The sequence below is a fragment of the Melospiza melodia genome, chromosome 5 (assembly GCF_035770615.1).
Source record: "Melospiza melodia melodia isolate bMelMel2 chromosome 5, bMelMel2.pri, whole genome shotgun sequence".
Taxonomy (NCBI): Eukaryota; Metazoa; Chordata; class Aves; order Passeriformes; family Passerellidae; genus Melospiza; species Melospiza melodia.
The window spans coordinates 16,131,426-16,155,731 of NC_086198.1; the positions used below are offsets into that span (position 1 = coordinate 16,131,426).

Below are 24,306 nucleotides of genomic sequence, written 5' to 3' on the forward strand. Positions count from 1 at the left end.
GCCAAAGAGAAAGGAAATTTCCTCAAAGGCTAAAGAAAAAACACTCCCACATTGAGAAAGAAACAACCACCATTTTGATACAAGGACAGTTATGTCATTTTCAGGAAATTCGGCAGTTTAGATTACAACAGAAAAGGCAGGAAAGAAATCCCTCACATAAATGAACATGTGACTTCAGAAAATGATTGGATTCTGCCTTCAGGGAAGAGAAGAAAGCAAAAAACACAAGATTTACAGGGACTGCTCTAAGACCAGGAATGGAGGTACTCCTTCTACATCTATTTGCTGATGCTATGCAAACCACATATTTATGGGCTTATCACAGAATAGGGGGCATGGATTTTAAAAGCAGTTGTCCTACCCCACTGTAATGTTTAGCAACTCAATAGGTAAAAGCAGCAAATTAGCCTCAAGCACAATTTTAGATTTAAAATTAATTCTCACCTGCTGCTATTCAAGTATTGCTTTGTGTTCCCCAATAAATAATCCAATAAATTATGTTTTGCCACAGTTTGGCCTGCGACCATTTTTCATCTGTTAATTCTGGGTTATTCCTGTTCTGCTTTTAAAGCAAGCTCAGGCAGCAGATTGTCCTGCATGGTCTGGCACCATTAGATTGCACTCTGCAATTCTGCATTTCACTCTCCTGGGGAGAACCATCTGGTCTACAGGCTTTAGATGCTGACCACCTGAGTGGAAGCAACTTCATTAAAAACTTATGTCAAAAAAAAAAGAAAAAAGTACCACACAGTACTTCTATTCATTTAGGATGCACCTGTAGAATAAATACATACTCCGTTTTTAATACATGACATATACACTTTGTTGTTACTATAGTCTTTAGGAATGAAGGAGTTCTTGGTTATTTTATTTTGGTTCAATTTACTATATTTTGCTACAGTGCTCTAAACTTATGCAGAAAATTGATGGATCTTTTCACATCAGCACCATTAACTTCTCATTGGAACAAACTGAAAATATACATATGAACACAATAAATCAATTTAAAATTCCTAAGGTATAGTCAATAGTGAAGTCTGAACAAGTAAACAAAATATTTATATTAGAGAAGGATTAAAAAGGGATTTTTTTTTCAGTTGAGAAGCATAAACTGCATATAAAAATTATGCTTTAAGCTGAGAAGTGCCTCATTAATTTTGTCAGCATGTATGAATGGGGAGCTTTTCAAAACCTTTTAACATCTGTCTGATTGTGTCCCTTGTAAATCCTTATCCATTTCAGTAGGATGAGACAAAGACCTAGGCAGACTACTTTCTAAATGCCTTTGGCTACAGACAGCCCACTGCACACATCATTATACACAAATCCTCAGGGTGGAATAACAAAATAGAGTACAAGGAAATTAACTCAGTCTTCATATCCTACAATTTGCTGGGATAATCCATTTCAATTTACCTTTTTAACCCTCAAAATCTTCTGTTTTCTGCAATGCTACCATTGTAATTTGTATTGTTTGTTTGACATTGTGTTCCTTTGACTAGTAAATAAGCAAACTCCATATTTCATCCATATCCCACTGCCTTAATAGAGTACCACATGTGGGCCAACTCCTCACACAACCTTTCTGACAAGCACCAAATTAACACACCTTCTCAAATAATAAAGCCTCAAACCTCCATATGCTTCAAGAGAATACAAAAAAACCACATAATTTTCCAGGTTTTTTAGCCTATGAGGGTTTTTAAATCTTCAGTACAAATTGGAGCAACAAATCTAGCCATGCTAAAGCAAAAACATGTCCTGCTGTTTCCAGAGGTACGTGTTCCTTTTCAATTCCATCACAGTGTCTGAACTGGGTCACTCTTTAGCTCTTACTCATCTCTGCTGGTAAGAAAAAGCAGCCTACATGAAGAGAACTAGTGGGAGGGGGGAGAGATACACACATACTAGAGGGAACTTAATAAAAACTAGAGGTTAAATACTATTGAGGGTTCATCTGCTCTGAACAGTATAAAACAGCATTTGCAGCCTCTGACTGTGCTTGGCCTCAACGTTAAAGAAGGGGAATAGCAACGTCAAAGAGCAGGATCACCAGATATCTTTAGGCTAAGGAATTAACAGGTTGACATGTTCTTCTTAGGTCAACTCACAAAATAATGTTTTTCTTTTTTTTAGCTTTCCTTAGAGAACTTCCAGTTAGTTTATTAACCAAATTTTAATTTTCCCAGTGATTACTATGCACCCATATTTCTGCCCTTCCCCAGAAATGGCTGCATTAATCTGCAGTGTCACTGACACAACCACAACAGTGTTCAGCCACCGTTCCCCCTGCAACCTCTGGAACTCACAGCTACCACAGGCTTAACTCAGCCTATGAGAAATAACTATTTTCTTCTCCTTTGAGAGACAATCCAGTGACAAAAACATCCTTACAGGAAAGATGTTCAATAATACAGCCACCCAAAACTGTGTTAGGGACCAATACAAGTGGTCATTTTCACAGAGGACACTGTGGCAAAGCAAAAAATTAGTGGTTTCTTATGCTAAGAACAGCAAACAGCTGCCAAGAACTATCAGTCTGCCCAGGCAGCATATATAAAGCTAACAAACAAAATAAGGACTGGAAAAGGCACATTACACTCCAGAAAAAGTTGCTACTAATGTAGGAACCCAAACAGTGTTAACACTAAGGTCTCCATGATACCTCCTGCTACATACCACAGCCACTTTGTGGAATAAAAGAATTAAGAGAACTCTATAACTTTCTCTGACTTCTGGAAACACCAAGCAGGACAGTTGTACTGCTATCCTGTACCTTGGGACAGAAATAACTTAAACAACACTTACTTCAAGTTTATTTGTGTGTATGCTATTGTGTATGATTTGCGCTCCCTCTGTCAGAGCTCTCACGGGTACTGAGCCTTTAAACCATCCCCAAGACCAGAGCCCACTCCATGAAAACTCTGCAGCAAACACTCTGCCTAGTTATGAATTATTCACTACAGCCTCATTGCTCAGGACTAACAGCAGCCATCCATTAAGCAGGGGCCAAGCTTTATGTTTCCTTTGAGAACCACAGCAAACAGCACTTGCTGTCATTCTCAACTGAAAAATCAACCTCACTAAATTAATTAGAAGTATATTCTTCCTCAGATGGAAGAAAATAACACAAAAGCCCAATTTCCAAGAGGGGAAAAAGGCCTTTTGACATCTAATTCCAGAAGAGAAAAGGCATTAAACTTCCCTTTAAATGAGATGACATACTAGGTGATTCTGTGGTGTAACATCTGTTACTGAACTCTATCCTGTATGTAGTGTCTAAAATCCCTACCTAGCATTATTCCATCATTTGCTGCAGTTCTACTATGAGCATTACCAAAGGCAGAAAACCATATTTCAGACTATGGGACACAAGTAGCAAAAAAAGGCCTAAAAGCTTGAGAAGTCCAAACAGGAGCTAATGCAGTTTACCTGTTTAATTCCAAAACTGCATGAGTTGTAAAAAAAGTCTGAGATGAAAACTGTAGCAAATTTAAGTTCCTTTGTAAACAGAAATATTTTAATTGAACTTAAAAACAAACCCCTCAAACTCACAAAGTGTAATTATCTAATTATCCCTAATTCAGAGACATCTAAAGCTAGCTCTATATTCCTGGAGGGAAGAGACAGGCACTCTCCTTCACATTATGATTTTGTCAGCTTTTTTTTTTTTTTAATGTTACATCTTTCTACAGAATTTACTAAAAATTTTAAACAAACATACTTGAGATTAAGAAATGCATCTTCACATTTCCTCACACCCTGGGAGTCAATTTAAAAAGGCTGTTAAACTAAAACTTTGTGTTACTTTCATGCAGATGAATATTCAACAGGTACTAAGCCAGCTCAATGAGATTCACAGTGAGCCTATTGAAGTGACCTGGATTAAAGGCAGAACTAAAAAGAGACTTTTTTTCTTTTTAAAACGCAAGTCCTTTCAAGTCTGTTTATAACGAACCTTCATAAAATCTATTAAAATAAGAAGTAAAAACTGCATTTGCATTGCTGCAGATTTAACTGGCTGCTACCTTAGTTAGGGGCTGGAACTTTTCTCCAGCAGTTGAGACGTGTTGTGTGCCTTGAGGTACAAAAGGCACCTGCCTACATCCAGGGAAAGGGTGTCTCCGCCATCTGTCTTTGGAATACCTTGCCCCCAAAGATATTTCCCAGACTTTAAAGGGCAGATCTGACTTTCTGGGGCAGGGCACAAGTTACTGCCTTGCTCCTGATTTTAGACTACTGAGCCTAAAGTAAAAGATAAGTAAAAGATCTCCACCTTCTCCATGGGGGCTCTGTTGTTTTAAACCTCAAATATGGACCACAACAGCTGATAAGGAACTGGCACACTGGTATCAAAAATCTGCAACTCAGTTTCACAAATATAAAAAAACTTTCAGAGGAAGTTCTACTTTATCTATACATCAGTCCTTAGACAAAAGCATTTAAAGGGCAGCTGAGATAAAGTGAAAACTTGCATGGATTCCACATGTTTCTGAGGAAGGGAAGTGACCAAGAGAGGAAGGGAGCTCCAGAGAGAGCAAAGAGGAACAGTGAGAAGAGGCAAGTCCAGAAGCATTGAGGAAGCAGAGATGAGTGAACAGAAGGTTGGTTGCCTTTAGCTTTGAAAGCTGATGCGGGAGGGAGATGGGAAAGACACCTGGATGAGAATTTGCAAGGGGCTTTTGATCAGGCAAAGGTGCTGTTCTGCTTTCAATATGAGATGACTGAGTACAACACAGATTGCTCCAAAAACATGTTGCATGATGTTTACGAAACATATTTCTGGATGATTTAGATTTTCCTGTCTGAGAGACACTGTTTCTACCCTAAGAGAGCACCTGAGAGAATGTGCATCAAGTTCTCCCCAGAAAGAGAAGTTCAACTTTCTTCCCCACCCCCCCCCCCATACTGTCAGCAAGAGGTTCTGGTGAAAGAAAACCGGATTTAATAAACTAATTTAAACAGACTTGAGTAGTTCTCAGTCTAGGTACTCCAGCAGTCTTCACCCAGACATGACATAGAAACAGACAATGCTGAGTGCCTGTACCAGGAAGGCTGAGAATGCCACAACAACTGCTTAAGATTCTGCAAAAGACAACAACAGAGAGAGGAAGAGACAACATCAAAAAAAATCACTTCAAGTCTCCACAGCCTAGATCAGAAATAAGGCTTCCCACCAGAACTGAACACAGAGTTAAATACATGCTGGCATTCCTTAGATGAGGTTAGCTGGCAAGTTGAGGGCATCCTGGCCTGTAAGAGCAATAGCGTGGCCAGCAGGGCTAGGAAGGGATCATCCTCTGCTCTTGGCACTGGGGAGGCCACCCCTCAAATCCTGGGTTCAGTTTTGGGGCCGTCCCTACAAGAAAGACGTTGAGGTGCTGGAGTGTGTCCAGAGGAAGGCAATGGAGCTGGTGAATGGTCTAGAGTAAATCTGATGATAAGCAGCTGGGAGAGCTGGAATGGTTTAACATGGAGAAAAGGAGGTTCAGGAGACCTTGTCACTCTCTATAAATGTCTGAAAGCAGGCTGTGCCAGGAGAGGTTTAGATTAGCTATTAGGAAAAATTTCTTCACTGAAAAGGTGGTCAAGCATTAGAATAGATTGCCAGGTTTGTGAAATCACCATCCCTTGAAATGTTCAAAAACATGTGGATGTGGCACTTAAGGACATGGTTTAGCATTAGAACACAGTCTTGCTGGGTTACTGGCTGAACTCAATGACCTTAGAGGTAACAATTCTCTAATTATATGATAAAGATGATACAACCTAGAGCAAACATATCCTTTATTGCCAGAGACGAAAGGCCTTCATAATCTTTGAAAAGGAGAAAAAGGAGCAAATGGATGCTAAGACACCAAAAATTATTTTTTAAACTAATGCTCCTTGGAGTACCACAAAATGAAACTTGCAAGGATGCTATTCAAAATGCTGGAAACAACTGCAGCAAAATATGGACATGCCTCATCAAGAGATGCATGCAATAAATAATCAGCAAGTATTTAGTATACAAGTAACAAACACAATTGCAATCCACACCATAATTATGAGCACTGACGCAGGCAATATTTTTTCTTTTGAAGAAAAACATTACCTTATTTTCCATAAACATCACAAATACAAAAACACAAACTCGCAGAATGGCAAGAGTTGGAAGAGACCTTAGGAATCATGTGGTTCCTTCCAGTCCCCGCTACATGGGACATCCACAACTTCTCTGGGCAGCCTGTTCTAGGGCCTCATCATCATCTGATCAAAGAATTTCTTCCTAATATCTAATCTAAACCTGCCCTCTCTTTCAGTTTAAAATCATTGTTCCTTGTCCTAACATGCCAATATAATATATAATATGTCCTCCTTCCTCCTTTTTATAAGCTCCCTTCAGGTACTGGAAGGTGCTGTAAGGTGTCCCCAGAGCCTTCTCTTCTCCAGGCTGAACAGCCCAGCTCTCCCAGCCTGTCTGCAGGAGAGGTGCTCCAGCACTCTGAGCATCTTCATGGCCTCCTCTGGACCCATTCTAACAGATCCATTTAAAGTAACTTCCAAGTGCCAAATGGATACACTGTCTGATGGTTCACCATCATAGAGAGCAGTAAGTGTGCACATATACAGACAAGTGCCTGAAACCCAGCTCAAAGTGTGTAAGCTTTGTATCCTGAGTATTTCATACACACACCCCGATGTGATTTTCTTTAAGCCTCAAAGTAAACAGCTCCTCCCTTATACTGGTTCCACAGAGAATTATTTCCATGAAAGCATATTCAAGCTTTTCGTGTTTTGAGCAGATTTCACAAGTACAATTTTGGTATATTTCCCAGATAGAAATCACAGTGAAGAAGTGTCATGCTGAACTGAATTTCTTGATGACAAAAGTGTCACACTTCATTTGACACAGGGTGACTCAAATATAGAGTTCAGTATTATTCTGCAAATATTCAAAAAACATCAGCAGATTTTCCATTTAGTAGCAATTTAAGGACCATAGCTAATTTAGTTTCAAGAAATGAGACATTACTCCTATAATTTCACTATCATAACATAGGAAAATTTTAAAAGCATTACATACACAGCTAAAGTGTATCGAACATGCCCAGACTATACATTTGACTTGACCAGGTACTGATATTGATGGCCAGGTATTCTTTCTTAAGCACTGAGAAAAATACTCTATTTTCAAAGAAATGACAGAATACCTTCAACTCCCCTAATAAGAAAATGTCATTTCAGCCTTGGGTATGCAGCTGCAGTAGCCGATTATGCTCCTGGCCACTGCAGTTCTCCTTACTCCAGCTCCTGCTCTCAGACATCCTCGAATGAAATGAACTGCTTAAGTGTACTAAACCAGCAAAAAGCCAGGCACTACACTGAATTACAGGACTTCTGCCAATTTAGACCTCAGTGGGCTTAGCAAGCTGGAAGAGTGGGTCCAAGTGAGCCCCCAGCCCAGGGGTCCAGGCCAGCCAGCGGGCAGCTCAGGCTGCTGCCACACAACAGCCCAGCCAGCCCAGATGGCCACAAATGCCACTTAAGAGGTCAACAGCCATGCTAGAGGAAAGGGCCACTTACACTGGCTCAGCATTACTGGAGGTGAAAGGAAAATGGAGGATCTGCATACCCAGGTCCACTCAGCTGAGGAAATACCTTCTGCAGGTCTTAGTTTGCTCTTTTCAACCAACAATATTTATAATGGTATTAGAATAACTCAGTGATTACATCAGACCAAAAAAGGTATTTGCAGTTATGTGGCTGGCAAACTAACAGCACTGACAGTACAAGAGCATGCTTTAAACTCCTTATGTAATGAGCTGAATTTACTACTACAGCCAGTTTTACAAAAATGTCTCAGCATTTTAACTTGAAACCCCAAAAAAGCAGCAGCATGTAACACAAAAAAAAGTATGAAGAGCAATCTCTTCAGACATCTCAAAAAAGGAAGCAATTAAGACTTGTACTTTTTCTGATATTATCAAGGACACTGGGAAATTGCAGAGAAAATAAGAAGATTGCCAGGAATTAGACTACTCTGGTAGATGAAAAGATGGCGAAGAAGTGGGAGGAGAATGAGCTATTTTCCACATTGTGCCGTTAATTTTCCAATTGAATTGTCATTGCAATGCTTTAACTTTAAAGTTTACCACACAATTGCAGAGACATGAACTGCTAACAAATCTTCCAAATGCAGCTCATATTTTCAGTCCAAAACTCATTATCATCCTTATGTTAAACATCACAAAATAAGCCATTATGAAAACTTGCAGAAAGGTGAGGTTGCTCCAAACCCCAACATGACAAGCATGTATTGATCAGCAAGTTTCTCTCTCTGCTTTTTCTACCCAAAAACTGAGGGGTTTTTTTTGGTTTTTTTTTTTTTTTTTTTTTTTTTTGCTTTTCTATATCTAAAACCAAGGCACAGTCTACTAGCCATAACCATCAACATAACCATCAAATTACTGTTCTTGACAGGCTGTAGATCACATTATGCTCTGGAGGACAGAGTTCTCTCTCCAGCAAAAAGTATCAAAGGCTACTGAATTTGGACTCAAAAATGCGGTGCCCAAAGTGCTTCAAAAGTGCATTCATGCAATCGAGAACAAAGTGTGGAGGGACAACAGGAAAAGACCATCAAGCATCAGCATTGTCAAAATCCTCCTCCACTAGATACACCTGCACAGCTTGACTGCATCTGCAGAATAAGAAATTGCTGAAAAATATACACCTGCATGATATTTAAAAATACACTTGATCCAAGAGCCTTCCCCACACCACATTCCCCTCAGTTTGATTAATGTATTGACATAATATACACAGCAGGTAACATGGAGACCCAGATTAAGGAGCCATGGAAATGAAGATTTTCCACATGTGGAAAACATTGTTATTAATATACTAATTATTTTTTCACAATGATATTTGAGCCTTCCTAAACAGTCAGAATAATTAAGGAAAGAAGAGGAAACAGCATTTTTTCCTGTGATTGTATTAACCTTTTCTGCATGATTAAGCTAAAAGACAGCCATCGTTTATCATAATGTCTATCCAAAGATTTACAAGTCACTGAAATCGTATTATGATAATAGAGAATTAAAAATTCCTCGTTTCTCAAATAATCTTTCTTAGACCACCTTACTCATCCTTTTATCTTCAGGGAGAGGATAAAAGGCTCATGTACTAGACAACATGGAGTAAGTGAACTGCTGGTTTCCCTTACATAGTTTATTAAGAATGAAAATATAGTCTCAGATTTACAACATTTTCATCGTTGAAAAGACCAGGGTTTTCCTTTATCACATGATTTTCACTATGTGGTTTTTCTTCTCATTTCTTACTGATTCTTTTAAAGCCAAACAATGATTTATTTTGACATAAAACACAGGAGATTTCAGCAAAAATGATGATTAAAAAAAATCTTATGCTTCCACCTAATTGCATCATAATTAAGAGTTTTGTTCTCTTTGTTTTATAAGTTCTGTTGTCACAGCAGTGAGGAATGCACACTGGGAATATCTGATGGATCAAAATTTTAAGAACTTGGGCAGAAAGTTACTTCTTCTGTAAGAAGTCTCATAAGATAAAGGTTATTTTAAAAAAATACATAAAACTATGAAACTTTGCTCTTTCATCCAAGTGTCAAAGCATAACATATAGTTTAACTACACAAATCTCTAAGACCCAAAATTTTGTGATGCGGCTTTTCAAGCTCCATTACTCAACCTCTGGTAGATTTCTCAGTGAAAACTAACAGAGCAATTCAAAGAATCAGCTTTTTAATTCCTATTGGTTAGGTTTTCTGAATTATTCTCCTTTTCTTTCTCCTTTCTAACATTTACTTCTACAACAGGCTTTCCATGCCTGTTTATAAATGACATGAATATCATGTCAGTAATCTCTTCTGGTTGAAAATGTAATTTATTTTAATTGGAACTCAAAACCTGTTTGAGGGGTGGCAGGAGGAAACTGTTCCTATTTCCTGCTATAGTTCTCTCAGCATCTAATTGCATCCATAAAGAGAAACAATGGGGAGGCTGTGTGTTATTCAGTTTAATGTGGTTAATTACACTATGCCCCCTATGCATGCAAATACACCAGAGCCTCATAACTGATACAGCACTCACCCAACACATTTATCAGCTGTAACAACTGTGCTTTGAGATCACATATAATACACACTCTAGATATAAATACTTGTTTACTGGAAAATGCTTCTAGTTCACAAGAAAACATGTAAAATGCAACAGAACAGGCACCAAATAAAAATTCTAACCATTAGCATCTGTATTTAACACAAAATTCTTGTCAATATGAATTCAATTACTGCAACTAAAAACATACTCTTCCTGCTGAAATGCCTTTGTCCATGTTTTTCTGTGAATAAGATACTTTGGGGAAGTCCTTTTTTTATACCTCCATATCCCAATATACTAACAGGAGTTGAGCCAAATAGCTCACTTCCAAAAGCTTTACGAGATTTGTGCCACAGCACAAATTTTTGGAATTAAGGAACCAGTCAGATCTTTTGCAAGACAGATTGAGTGCCTAGGTGTCCCTGAGGACACAGAATAAATATTTTAAATAATATCTATCCCCGAGATAGATTCAGCCGGGACAGCGACACATCAGCTGAACACATCTTCATTATTACTCTTTCTTCAAAGTCATGCTTGCATCAGCAATGGTCTGTGAGTGCAAAGGCAGACAGAGGGTAGGTACTCAAGAAGGTGCACATGAAACAGCTGCTGGCACACAGAACAGCCTCTGAACACCAGGCTCTCCTCCGTACACTCTGGCAATGGGGAAGAACCATCAGTCGCACATTGCAGAGCAATAGCTTTTGGTGACAGCTTAAATGTTAACACCGCCTTTCCCATGGAGCATTAAAGGACTTGGTCTTGAGAGAAGAGACATCTCAGTGCTCAGACAACTACTCTTCTAAGGCCAGATTTTTTGAATACAAAATCACCAAAAGAAAAGAACAAAAAGGTAAAAGGAGCTGCATATGGTTCTCCTTCTATGAAGAATCAAAGAAATGTTTCAGAGGCTTAGAATGAAACCATCTGAGCTCTGATGAGTCACTGGATTTCTTGGAGCAAAACAGACAATATGGATAATTGATAAAACAGGGACAGACAGTAAGAAGCATAGTCATGAGGGACAGTCGTGATGCCTGAAGAATATGATAGCCTTTGTGAGGAGTTAACCTCCCTCAGAACACAGTTGGACTAGTAGGAGGTCTGCTCAGAAACATCATGCTACAAGGAAAGGACAAATGTGTGTAAGTTGGAAAGAAGAAGATGGATTAATTAAGAAAAGCGGCAGAATTTACTCTGATTTACCTTTGAACCTGGCCCTGGTTTTGAGTAAGAGGCAGCACAATGTGATTTTCAAAGGTACTGGTCAACCTAAATTATTTTAAGAAAAGGGCTTAATGTGGGAAGAACAACACAAAAATAGCATTATCTTCATTACTGAATGAAACCTATGCTGAAAAAAGCTGCAGTCTGGAGAGTAGGTCACAGGTGCCTAGGGAAAAAATGCGATGAATTAAGTGCCAAAGAACCCTCAAATGTTATGAGAAGATAGATGTCTTTGGCAGACTAATGCCTTGATTTTGTTTAAACTACCTAAACTGAGTAACTTAGCTTCAACAGCACAGTGAATAACTGCTACTGCTATAAAGTTTTAACCTTTACCCATTCAATTACTCTTAGACCTGAAAAGCTCTCCTCAAAGAAAAAAATTAAAGAGCTTCTCTGAAGAACTAGGAAAGGTGATATTCATATTCCAGATATTCTTAAAGATAAAAGGATATACAAATCTTGAGGTTTTAGAACACAGATATACACACCCACACACACCCAAGCTTTGTTTATGCAGTTGAAACACATTTCCTTCTACCATAAAATCTGCAGCAAGCAAAGGCTTCAGATCTTCATCATTTCATTGCTGCCTCAACCCAACAGAAATCCAGTTTATTCTTCACTGCCACTCCAAGTAAGATAACCTGAATTTTTTTCCAAATGCTTATTTAGAAAATGAGACTCCAAAGTAAAAGGCTGACTAGGCTGACTTGCTTTAATTGCTTACCCTTATCTGCTCTCCCACAGCTGTGGTCATCTTCCAGCCTGTTCCCCTAGCAACAGCTGGAGACCTCTGTGTTCTGGCCTTATCACTGTGGTTACTCTTCCTCTCTTGCATATTGAGAATATATAGCCTTGATGGCAGGTGCATCAGGAAGCAGCCAGACACACCAAACACATGCCACCAGATGGCATCTTCAACCAGCTACATTTTAAGATCATGCCTTCAAGAGGAGTTCCTGCGTGTGATAAGAGCCTTGATATTCTGAAGCCTCAAGCTTCTAGACTAGAAAAAGCAGAAGCACTAGTGAAGACCTAGATTGGTGTCACTGATCTGAAAGTAATTTTTTCATTGCTAAAATCATCATTTTACTGAGGATACATTGTTCCCACAACAAGGATTCGGGGAGCCAGAGCAGTATTCTGCACCATGCCCGATGTATTCTCCCCACATCTCCTTAATGATGTCTCTCTAATTTTACAATAAAATCTAGGGGCAATGCACTGGATTTTCAAAGAGGGACTACTGATTTACACAGAATTTTATTACATTTGATACTGGTTTCCTGTTTAGAGGTGGTTTTGGCCATAACCAACCTCTACATGTATTTGGAAATTTCCGTTTTTCTGTTATAATGAGAAAGTCTATTTCCCTTAGCAGATATCTTAATGAAAACAAGACAAACAAAAAACCACCCTTAAGTCCAAGTAATTCTACATGAAACAGTAGACTACAAGCCTATCCTTAATCTGCTGCTATCAATCATTACAGTAACAAATGTAGAACACAAACCACATCCAAATCTATAACAATGCTTGCTTTATTGTACTTAGAGACCAACCAAGTTTTACCTCAACATGTTTACTATGCTCTTCTCCTTTCAAGTGCAATTTTTGGTTATTTCCTGTCATAGGCATTGCTAATTAACTGCCTTTTAGAGACAAATATTTTCTTATTTGTCTAGAATCTAAATATTTTTTCTTCAAAGGAATTTTACCCTTTCAACTGAAGTTTTTTTGATAGTTTGGGGAAAGAATATAACCTAGATTTATGTATGCAGGCTGATCTCACAAACAGCTCTTACGTCTTCCTCTCTACACCTTCAGCTGTGTACCCGGCACTGAGACTGTTTTTTTTCCCCCCTGCTAAAGTCTGATGAGAACCAAAGGAAATGAAGTGGAACAAAGAAGCTACATTAGCTTTCATAATTTATTGCTCTAGACAACTCCAACTATTGGCTGTGACAGGAATCAAGCCAAGCAGAAAGCAAATGAAAGTGTTCTGCCACTTTGTCAACAGCTGAAGCCGCAAGATTCATTTCTATGGCCACCAGCAATGTCCCCAACATAAGCTCTTGACCTGTATGTACAGGGGGCACCAAATACAAAGGAGAACATGCATGAAAAACAAACTGTGTTATGTGTTGTTTTCTTCAGGTTTTTAAAAATGATACATTTAAGTGCTCTTAACACAGGTTAATATTTAATAAATCTCACAGTTCACTGAATTTTATCTCCTTGGTTATTCAGAAGATTTTTTTTTTTTATTAGATGAATAAACTCCTGTAATGAACTCTCACAAGTCATTAATTTTGATATCTAAATTCAACCTATTCTGATTGAAGCAATACTTCTGTGGTATTTTCCACTTCTAAAGGTAAATTTTGTCGCAGAAGTAAATTAGGAGTGAGAAGAGGTGTAAGAATGACTGTCAAAAAGTCAACATCGCAACTCTCAGAAGTACCATCTGAAAGCAGTAATGCTGGGACACTTAATGAGCAAGAAGGATTCTCCACAGCACCTTCCCTTGTGCTGAGCACCATGGCTGGTTTTGACTCTCACAAAGGCTCTGAAACTGGAGGTTAGTCCTCTGCCATTCACACTTGGGTTGCCTGCTTTAAAGATGACATAGCTGAATTTACAAAAATCTCACAGGAAGGAACAACACTGACTTAAGCCAAGCAATCCAAAAGGTTCAATACAACTGCTAAGTTCAGTATGCCACAAAGGGAAAGATAACATGTCATAGAACAGACTCCTCTTGAAAATTCAATTAATGCTGAAAGTTCTTTAGTGGATGAGAAGTAAGAACCTCTTCACTTATCAAAAACACTAAGAAATTTTTTTTTAAGACGTTAGCACCCCAAGTGGTACCAATGCATGAATTTCAACTAGATTTAGATACCTAAAGCTGAGAAGAGAAAAGCAGGAGCAAACACAGTCAGTGCAGAGAGAACACCGAGGAATAATTTGAAACTCACCATTTAAAGTTTTAATGCCCTACAAGATGCACATAATGACCTCCATGTCAAAAGAAAATGTTATGGCTTGACACGCTACCAGTACAAATCTTGTACATTATTGCCAGAATCCCCTGTGACACTTCCCAAGACTTTCTGAAATCAACTGCAGATTGAAAAGATGTTCAGCAAAACTGATCTTCCTAACTGATACATTTATTTGGAGATCATGGATTTTTTTTTAGGCTGTAAAAAACAGCTTAAGATACTATTAAAAAAAAAATGAATTTAAATATTTTGAACTATAGCAGCTTTCTTTTTCATTTAAAAAGGCAGTATCTTCACATGATATTATATACACCTGGAAATTATTCTATAAAAGTTTTCTCCAGATAAATGCAGAAAACCAAATAAAGAAAGCATCTGTCTCAGCTCTGGTAGTATTTCTTAGAATAATTAAAATGCTAATGCAAAAGCATGTAAAGGCAGGAAGAAATAGAAGAATCACCCAGCTCAGAATAATGTCCTTCTATAAGTATGATTTCCAACTTCTAATGCTCTCTGATTAATGCTCTAAGTGATGACAGGTATGTTTATAGTATCTCTTTAACAAGGAACCTATTAGTTATCTCCTTTGCACTTGTTAGTACTTCTCAGCAGGTTTTGGTGAAAGGTTAGACACACAAAAATAGGGCAGAGATGAAGGCAAGAGACAGCTGATGTTAGCTCCACACGCACAATCAGACTCTGAACAACAGAGGCACACCTCTGCACAGCAGCTCCCAAATCAGATTAACATGATGGTACCTCCAATGGCAACAATCAGCTGACACAAAATGCTGTTTGCTCTTACTTGCTATTAGCCCACCCCCTCACACCCCTCTGACTCCTTTTCTTGATTTCTGTACTGCAGCCACTCTACAGCTGTTGCAGGTACAGTGTGATTAAGACCAAATCAATCCCCCTTTCAGCCTCACACACATATAAATCATGACTCCATAATTATTTCACATTCAAACAAAATGGGGAACTCTGTTTTCTTCATCTGTGACTGGTAGATTTTTTAGTTTCCAAGGGAGAAGGCAAACATAGGCTGGAATTTCCCTCCGCCTCATTCTAGTTCTTACTCATTTCAGTAGCTCCTCCATCCAAAATGGATGGAAGGAGGAACATGGGTGGCTGTGATTTCAGCAGTGATCCCACTGCATTCCCACATCCCTTACTAATAGAGACTACGACCTAAGATTCAGTTAAATTAACCAAGGTGAAAATCAAAAGGAGGAGTAACTGGGCAAAGCTAAGAGAACACAAAAGGCAAGAACAAAGGTTCACTCTTCTTAATGAGCATTACACAGTACAAACATCATGGTCATTTTCAAAAAAGTGTCAAAGAACTCAAGTGTCAAAGACCCAGGTCTAACTCAAGCTGTGCCACTGACTACAAAATTGCAAAGCAAGTAAAAACTCTGATTTACAAGTTTCAGATACATATTTGAGAAGCTATAATAAACAGCACTGCTATGATGTACTCTGTCTGCTTGGAATAGTCCTAGAAGAAATGCTAATGTGCTATACTGTGCTGTCAGTATTTACATGATGAACCACCCACTTGCTAAATAAAAGATGGCAAGAACAAAGTCCTGAAGGCTTAGGTGTTTGCAAGCAGTTGTTTTTGTATTTTTGCTGGTGGTTATTTTTTTAATCAATGCAATTTCTGTGCTGACTTGAAGCCCAAAATATATTTGATCTTCCATTTCACAGCATCAAATTAAGCTCCATATCTGAAGGAAATCTCAGATTCCACAAATTCAGTTTGGCTTTTTTGACTACAGTTTTTGCACCAAATAAAGTGAACCACAGATAGATCATTTATAAGAACAACTGAGGTAGTTGTAAAGAATATATCATCAGTAGTACCCACTGTGTTGGCAATAATGATAGATTTAAGCAGCTGCTACTAGAAAACATCAGCTCTGCCAAAATGTCAGATGCTAATGGCTGAAGCAGCTCAATTAAGTTACAAGACACAATTGCTTTGTTCTACCAGGGATGCAGGCACACATATTTCAATCTATATCTGGAACCAACAGAAGCACTTAGGGAAGGACCAGATTAAAAAAAAAATCTGATTATATACAGCCTTACATCTTCACCTTCTTACAGAAGAATCAGATTTTAAGCCACAAGTGATCTGATGCATTATGAGTTCTCAATAAAACATGCAAAATAGCTGGAGTAGTGTCAGTTTTAATCAGCAACCCAAATAAAGGATCCAATCAAGATCACTTTAGCTGTTCAACAGTATGCTTAAATGGTAAATTACTTTAAACATAAGTTTAAATGCAGGTTTTCTGTAGTTTAATGACATTCAACAGTGATAACGTAATGGAAAATAATTGTGCAACAGCAAACTGTGTTTATGCTACATTGAGAAAAGAGGATATCTAACACACTTTAAAAATTATGTCAAACATTTCTTCATAAAGTCTAATTAATTTGAGAAAGCATATCTGCTTTCTTCTTGCTGCTTCTGCTTTCTTCTATCTGCTTTTACATAGTAAAAACGACTGGACTACCATTGGTTTTCAAGACAGATACAAGAATAGGGGGTGCTATTAATACTTTCCCTTTCCTCCACTTCCCAGTTCCAACCTGTTCTGCTGAAATCTCATCTATGCAAATGAGATTGTGAATGGATATTAAGAAAGAAACAAGTAACAGTTCACTTCAGACATTACCTCACTCCAGACAAAGTTAACTTTCTCATGATGCAGGAGAATTAACTGCAGGCTACTAAATCTGAGAGTGAGACTAATTTGCAGAAATGTGTCCAGGTCTCAGGTGTTACTGCTAAAACAGCAACTCAAACTGATACAGTCATACCAGGAGCATTTGCAGTTCTCATGTATCTCCAAGATAAAGCAAAAAGAGCTGTACTGTAACCAGCATCCTGTTCTGAGGGTGGACCCATCACACGCTCGCTCCTAGTGCCACAAACAAAAAAAAAGATGCTTTTTCAAGGTAACTATACTGAATGTCCTATGGCAAAGAAGGGAAAAGTCCAATTTTTATCCTCAAAAGTTGCAGGTATCCAGGCTTCAAACCAGCAATTAAGATTGAAGACTTGTGTGTCTGAAGACACCAGCATTATAACACTTGACAATTTGATCACGTACGCGATTTTTTTTCATGGCACATGTGTAAAAATTTTAGTTATACATATTCTAGGAATGCTATAATTTCTTCAACAGCGATCACAGCACATAGGATTTAAGCCTAAGTATGAAATAAATTTTAGCTACAATTACTTTTACAGAACTGTTAATTTCAAACAAACTCTGCTGTGCAAATATGGATTGATCTAACAACATTTGTAGGTCTCTAATAAGCAACCTTGCTTATTTTCCATGCTGAAATTTTATCTTAAACTGCTTCAAAGGTAAAAGTTAGAAAGAACTGCTTTAATTTGACTCTCAGACTGGATCAGATCATTCACATGCATACTAAATTCAATGTAATTTTAAATTATATTCTCTTTTACTATAATGTGGGAGTAAATATTTTTATTAACTCATCTTAACATTGATCACTTTAGCTAGAAATTCTTGCTGTTTACAAAATTTTAGCCTGCACAGCACTAGCAACCTACTAATGTTATTTCATGCTACCAAATGAGAGAAACTGGGCAAAGGAAAAATATATGTGGTACATAAAGAAAAATTCAGGGACAGAACACCCTACCATTCCATGGACTAATGTACCCAGAGAATATTTGGAAGCCTCACAGATCATAAAGGAACATGCTAGTAGGAAAGGGCTTTCCCTCTAGCTTTTATGGACCTGTAACGTACAAAAGTTTCCAAAGGTCACCCAAGTTGTCACAGCTGTTCCCACACAGGCTTGTCCATACGAGCCTACAACCTTTATCCTCTCATCAATTTAGAGTTTGAATTGCAAAAACTCTGGGTGCTCCCGAAGACACAAACATTACAAGCAATTCAAGTATTTAAGATGGATTTCCATAATGCTGTGGCATCAACCAAGCCAATGGAATTTTCCACCCAAAGACACTGCAATAATAGTGCAAGTGAGTGTATTTCCTCTTAGTGTGCACAAGGTTAATACTTCCAAACCTACAGGATACAAACACCTTACCTCACATTATGTGATGCAAAGACTCTGCAAACAGCAGTGGTTTCCTTGCACTTACCACAACCATAAACATTGGAGCTGCAAAAAACACGACTAGGAGAGGAAAATATGGCCAAGGAGTTCTGCAGAGAATAAGACGCTTTCTACACTACAAGAATAAGCTTTTATTCTGTCTTCCCTGATGCTCTCCTCTCTCCATCTACCAAACTGCATGCACCTGGCAGTTCAGAAAGCTTTGCACACAGGCTAACAGAATCAGGACTTCCTCAATGAAGCATGTTTAGAATGGAAGTATATCTATTTTCCCTTTTTTTTTAATTGAAGGAATAACAGATGCTGGGCCCTGTGCATAGCCTGGCAACAGCCACCAAGCCAGAAACTACTGTCATGGACACTGCTGGTGGGGCAGCCACACAAACTGAGTTGAGAACATCTGTACACAGACAGCTGCCTCAGTAATATTCATGCATTACATTTCAGTACACATACTAAAAAGTATAGTTTTATGAAGATGTATATGACTTTGGTTTTAGTGTTCTTAGTTTACTGGAGGATACTCTCATCAGTACTGACAGGCAGAACTAGCTAAAAAGACTGGAGTGAGCACAAAAATGAGCTATATAAAGTGTGACAAGAAAAAAGAGCACACATTAATTACTTTAAAAATAGATATCAGGGAAAAAAGACTTATCTTAAAGCACCAATACATATCTTACAAGCTTATTCATTTGTGCAGTCATATGTGCAAAAGGTATCATGCTATTTTCATTCACTATCTGTTAATATAACAATATCCTCAAGGAAAATAATCTAAAAAGTACCAGCAAAGATGTGCAATGATAGATATTAGATAAACATATCATTTTACAGTTCTAGGTCTATCCTGTATGTCATTTAAGGAGGTACACATTAAAGCACAAAGAGAAAGTCACCCATGCAGTCAAAGGGACACATTCTTGGTATGCAATTAAGAATGTTCAGTAGCCAAGCAGCATATTTTAGATTTGGGAGAGCCCATAAAACCATGCAGTCAGTCAACATGCAAAGAAAGGGCAGTATATATCACTTGCTCAAAATCACTCTGTATAGTAATGAACCTCTGTAATGAGGCTACCTAGTCAATCATAAATCTGGCATTCCCAAGTGTACTTTGGAGTGTGATTTCAGTAAATATTGCCATCAGAGTGATTCAGAGATATACTTCCTTAGCCTTCTAGAAAAAAACAAACAACAAACACTAAAAATGAGCCAATTTCCCCATGTGTCATTATACTGTTATGAACATAATACAGGACTGGAAATCCTAAGGCTGCCATAAAGCCATCTGTCCACTGAACACCTGTAGTCTAGTGGTAGATCAACCTCATTAAACACACAAGCTTCAAATGAAGTCTGCATTTCTCCAAGTGAAGAGGTTGCTGATGAAGTCAGTCAAGACAACATTGCCTCATCACTTCAGTTCATATTCCTACCAGTGAGCAGGAGCCCAGTGCAACTGCAGGAACAGCTCTCCATGTCTGTGAGCCAGACCTGTAGTGCATGTGTGGAGCAAACAATGGCAATTTGAGCTACACTCACAAATGGGTTCATCAGTTCAAAAGGCTTATAACCTTGCCAAATTTGAAGATAAAATGTATTAACTCAAATAGCAATCACATTGATAGCTCCAGCTAACCACAGATACAAAGTAAGTTTTATACACAAATGCAAAATAATTGATTGTGCATGTCACATTCAGGCTCTTTGCATGACTCACACCCAATTATCATTTTCTTGCTCAAATTCAAGCCTTGTATGTACCCACTTCATTGCACATGACTTATAAACAGAACTCTGATACTTCTTCTGAGGACAACTTTACCACCCCTTAAAATAAAAAAAGAAGTGAAATTTCAAATGACTGGATGGTTGCACAAGGCTTTAAGAAAGAACTTTTCATATTCTCTAACACTTACCAAGTATATCACTCTAATAATCCACAATGCTATTGCTTCTACAGTTACGCTCTTCTGTTTTTCTTCTTTTTGATGATCACCATCTTATAAGCCAGTGACAGGAATATATTTCTAAAAGATGAATGCCTCTCCCACAAAGAATCCCATATTAGAGGGGTTTATTAGTGGTTTATGACTGTCATTCTTCAAAAAGATTGCTTCTCTTGTATTGAATCCTAAAATCTATTTTCTTATCCACTCTATCAGTGGTTTTGTTTGTTCTTCCCAATGTTTGAAAAAACTTTCCTCTACTGCATAGCTATTTCCTGACTGCCTGCATACCTGGCACTTCCACTACATCATCAGACAATTGATATTCTCTTTATCCAGTCACCTGCTGTCATACTACTCATACAAAGAAAATTGTCAGGCCCACAACAACCATGCCTCACAAGCTTTCTCAACCTCCCCCTCACAATTTAAGTTCTTCCTTCTTTTGATGATCACTTTCATAACTACAGCTTTCATGCTTGTTCATACAGAAGATTAGCACTTTCTCAGCTACCCTGCTAACACACATCAGGAGCCCAGCTTTCCTATGCTGGCTTAAAAGAAAGTAGCTGCCAGCTACCCTGAAGAATACTGCAGTATCACAATCACTGCATGAGAATAATTTCAAAGGCAGGAACAAAGCAAGGTGTAGGCTTAACTGAAAAAAGAATCAAAGACTTATATTATACCAGTGTTATACAATGGGGTAAACTTCAGAAGATTAATCCCCAAATATAATTCAGAACAATTCCAACACCTTCAAATGCATTTAAGAAAAAATTTGAAGAGAAAAATTAAAGAGAGAGGGAGAGAACATTAAACACAGGCTTATGGAGATCAGCTGGGACACAACACACCACAGCTGCCCTCCTATAGTCTACATCTCTCAACGGATTAAAAAAAAAAGAAGTAGAAATGACACCCCCCCAAAAAAAAACCATACAAAGATAGAATTTTCTGTGTGTCTGACACTCAGTTACAAACAAGGGTACTGCACCTCTACAACTTCTTTGATTTATCCTGAAGTGTCAAAAAAAAAATATATCTGCAGAACTTTATTTTCAGTCAACTAAGGATCCTTTTATTCATTCTGTTTTCTTTATTCATCCGTGAGCTGCAACATGATTGACATCTTCTCCATCAGAACTGTACAGCAGCATGACAAGCTAATTATTACATAAAAAATGATACACACTATCTCTCCAGGTCAAGCTACAATCCTCTAGTTGGATGTCATTTTTAAAATTACAAGCTTTAATAAACTGTGCATCATTCTAGTCCAGACACTACATTCAGCTTCAGAGAAGGCATCCTGATAATGAAGGGTTTATTATTTCTATGTAGTTTTTGGTGACTGCTACCAGTACTGCCAATAAAAACTGGTAACCCTTCCGCTGCAGTAAATCACTATTTCTTGTACTTTTATCAGGGCACTTGAGAAGCAAAAGTGATGAAAGCACCTGACTTCTTAAACCAGGTTTTACGCTTCAGCTTCACAGTTTAAACTGGCTGGAATTAGATACCTTTTTCCCCCCAGCTAACTTTCTATGCCACAGATCAATTAGTAGTCAAAAATGCATTCATATCTAGTAGCAACAACAAAATACGGGAGGACACCATTAGAGCAAGCAAATGCATTCATGCATTCAGAATGCAGGCAGAGGCAGGAGACAATTAAAGAAGGAAATTCAAAAATAAGGCATTTCCTGAGGATTAATGAGTGGGTGGTAGTGTTTGATAGTCAAGGGCAGGATGGGCTCTGCAACCGGCACAATTCATTAATCCCCCAGGCAACACAAACTGCTAATTTTTTTTCTGCACTTCTTATTTTCCTTAACATCTAATTAAAATTTCCACTGAATTTGACACCATAATTCCCTCACAGAATCACAGAATAGTTTGGGTTGGAAAAGACCTTAAATATCATCCAGTTTCAACCCCTCCATCATGGGCTGGGCAAGTCCCACTTGGACCACGTTGCTCAAAGCCCCATCCAGCCTGGTCTTGAACACTTCCAGGGATGGAGCATCCATAACTTCTCTGGGCCTGTGCCTCACCACCCTCATAGTAAATAATTTCTTGCTAATATCTCATCTAAACCCACCATCTATCAGTTTGAGGACATTCCCCCTTGCCTTGTCACTATGTGCTTTTATAAGAATTCCCTCTTTTCTGTAGGCCCCCTTCAGGTACTGGAAGGTAAACTGTCTCACTGAGGCCTTTTCTTCTCCAGGCTGAAGAGTCCCAGACCTCTCAGCCTCTCTGCAGAGGAGAAGTGCTCCAGGACCCTAAGCATCTTTGTGGACCTCCTCTAGACTTGCGCTAACAGGTTCATGGGCTCCTTATGTCAGGAGCCCCAGACTGGATGCAGCAGTCCAGGTGGAGTCTCCTCATCAGTGCAGAGGGACTGGAAGAGAATCCCCTCTCCCTTGCTCTGCTGCCCATGCTGCTTTTGATGCAGCCCTGACCACAGCGGGCTTTCTGGGCTGCAAGTGCACATTGCCAAGACATGCTGAATTGCTCATCCACCAACATTTCTAAGTCTTTCTCATCACCTCTGCTCTCCGTCCATTTTCTGCCCAGCCTATATTGGTGCTTGGGATTGTCCTAAGCCATGTGCAGGTTGTTACACTTGGCCTAGTTGAACTTCATGACATCCAGAGCCCAATGCTGTCTGAACAGTCCTACTATGATAAATAACATCTATACAATTACAGAATTAATACCTGGTGCAAAAGGCCAGGTAATTTGTCATGTTTCAGAATGTAGTTGTAATTTTCTCCTAAAGACTAAAACTGTGGCCTGCCTTAGAAACAGGTCTCAGCAGATGTAATCCTTCCCTTTAAATTACAAGCTGCTTGATGGCCTCCATTATCCAGTGGTAGCAGACAAAGAGTGGATCAAGTATGGGAGAGAACAACTGATTTTCAAGCTGCCTTTCAGTGCCTTAGGAAGCCACACACACTAACGCATCACCAAACATGTCCCAGCCAGCAACCATTCCTCTCCATCACCATAACTCCACACTAACCTGTGACAGGTGCATCTATGTCCAGCAAATTCTTTTCCTGGCGGAGAATCGAAGCTCCCTCTGTTATTATTCTCAAAGCCACGCTCTCTTCCAGTCTCCCTTCTTTCATAAGGTGTGCCTTTAAGATATCCACACGAGGTTTCCCATCATTATCAAACACTTCCTTAGCTGTGAGACGGTGACTTGGAGGAAATGGGACAGCTACATGAAAAAAAAGACAAAAAATATATGGTCATTCTTTACAGAAAAGCTTCTATTACTGACACATTTCAAAACACATTTCTGCTGCAGAACAATGCTACCAAAGATTTTCTACTCCCTCTTACAATTTGTGGTTCAAATTGTACATAGACTCCCAAAGATACCATTAAAGTGCATGTATTCTACAAGATATATTCTTAACACATGCAAGAAATAATTCATGCTTATAAAAAAATTGAGAGGAGTATATTTAGGCCATAATTACAGGTAGATACATTCAAGTAAATTCCCCAAAAGGCATGGGAATACTAGGGAAAGGAGGGAACAGAGTTTAAACTGCTCTGGTAGAAATACAGAACATTGCTATCCCTTTCATTAACGGCATAAAATGCATAAACAAGTGCAATATTTAATATCTGTGCATGGACACGCATAGATAAACTTTAATTAAAATTCCAAAACTAAGACAGAGCTCTCTCTAATGACTTTGGGTAGAGGGATGTAAGATGTTTTCCCTGTATAAGTAATAGCTTGCTGCACAAGATAGATCTGAAACCCATCAGTGCTGAAGAGACCATTCCAGCACGGACAGGGCAGAGGATGCATCAGACCGAAGATGGAAA

At 38.6% G+C, this 24,306-nt stretch overlaps 1 protein-coding gene across 2 annotated transcripts in view; it reads right to left on the reverse strand.

Moving 5' to 3' along the window:
- Positions 1–24,306, reverse strand: part of PPP3CA (protein phosphatase 3 catalytic subunit alpha) — a 171,207-nt gene that overhangs the window by 76,518 nt on the left and 70,383 nt on the right. For both annotated transcript variants that reach the window (XM_063156411.1, XM_063156412.1), the window contains exon 2: positions 23,483–23,683. In XM_063156411.1, coding sequence (XP_063012481.1) covers positions 23,483–23,683 — 201 coding nt within the window. The remainder of the gene's footprint in view (positions 1–23,482; positions 23,684–24,306) is intronic.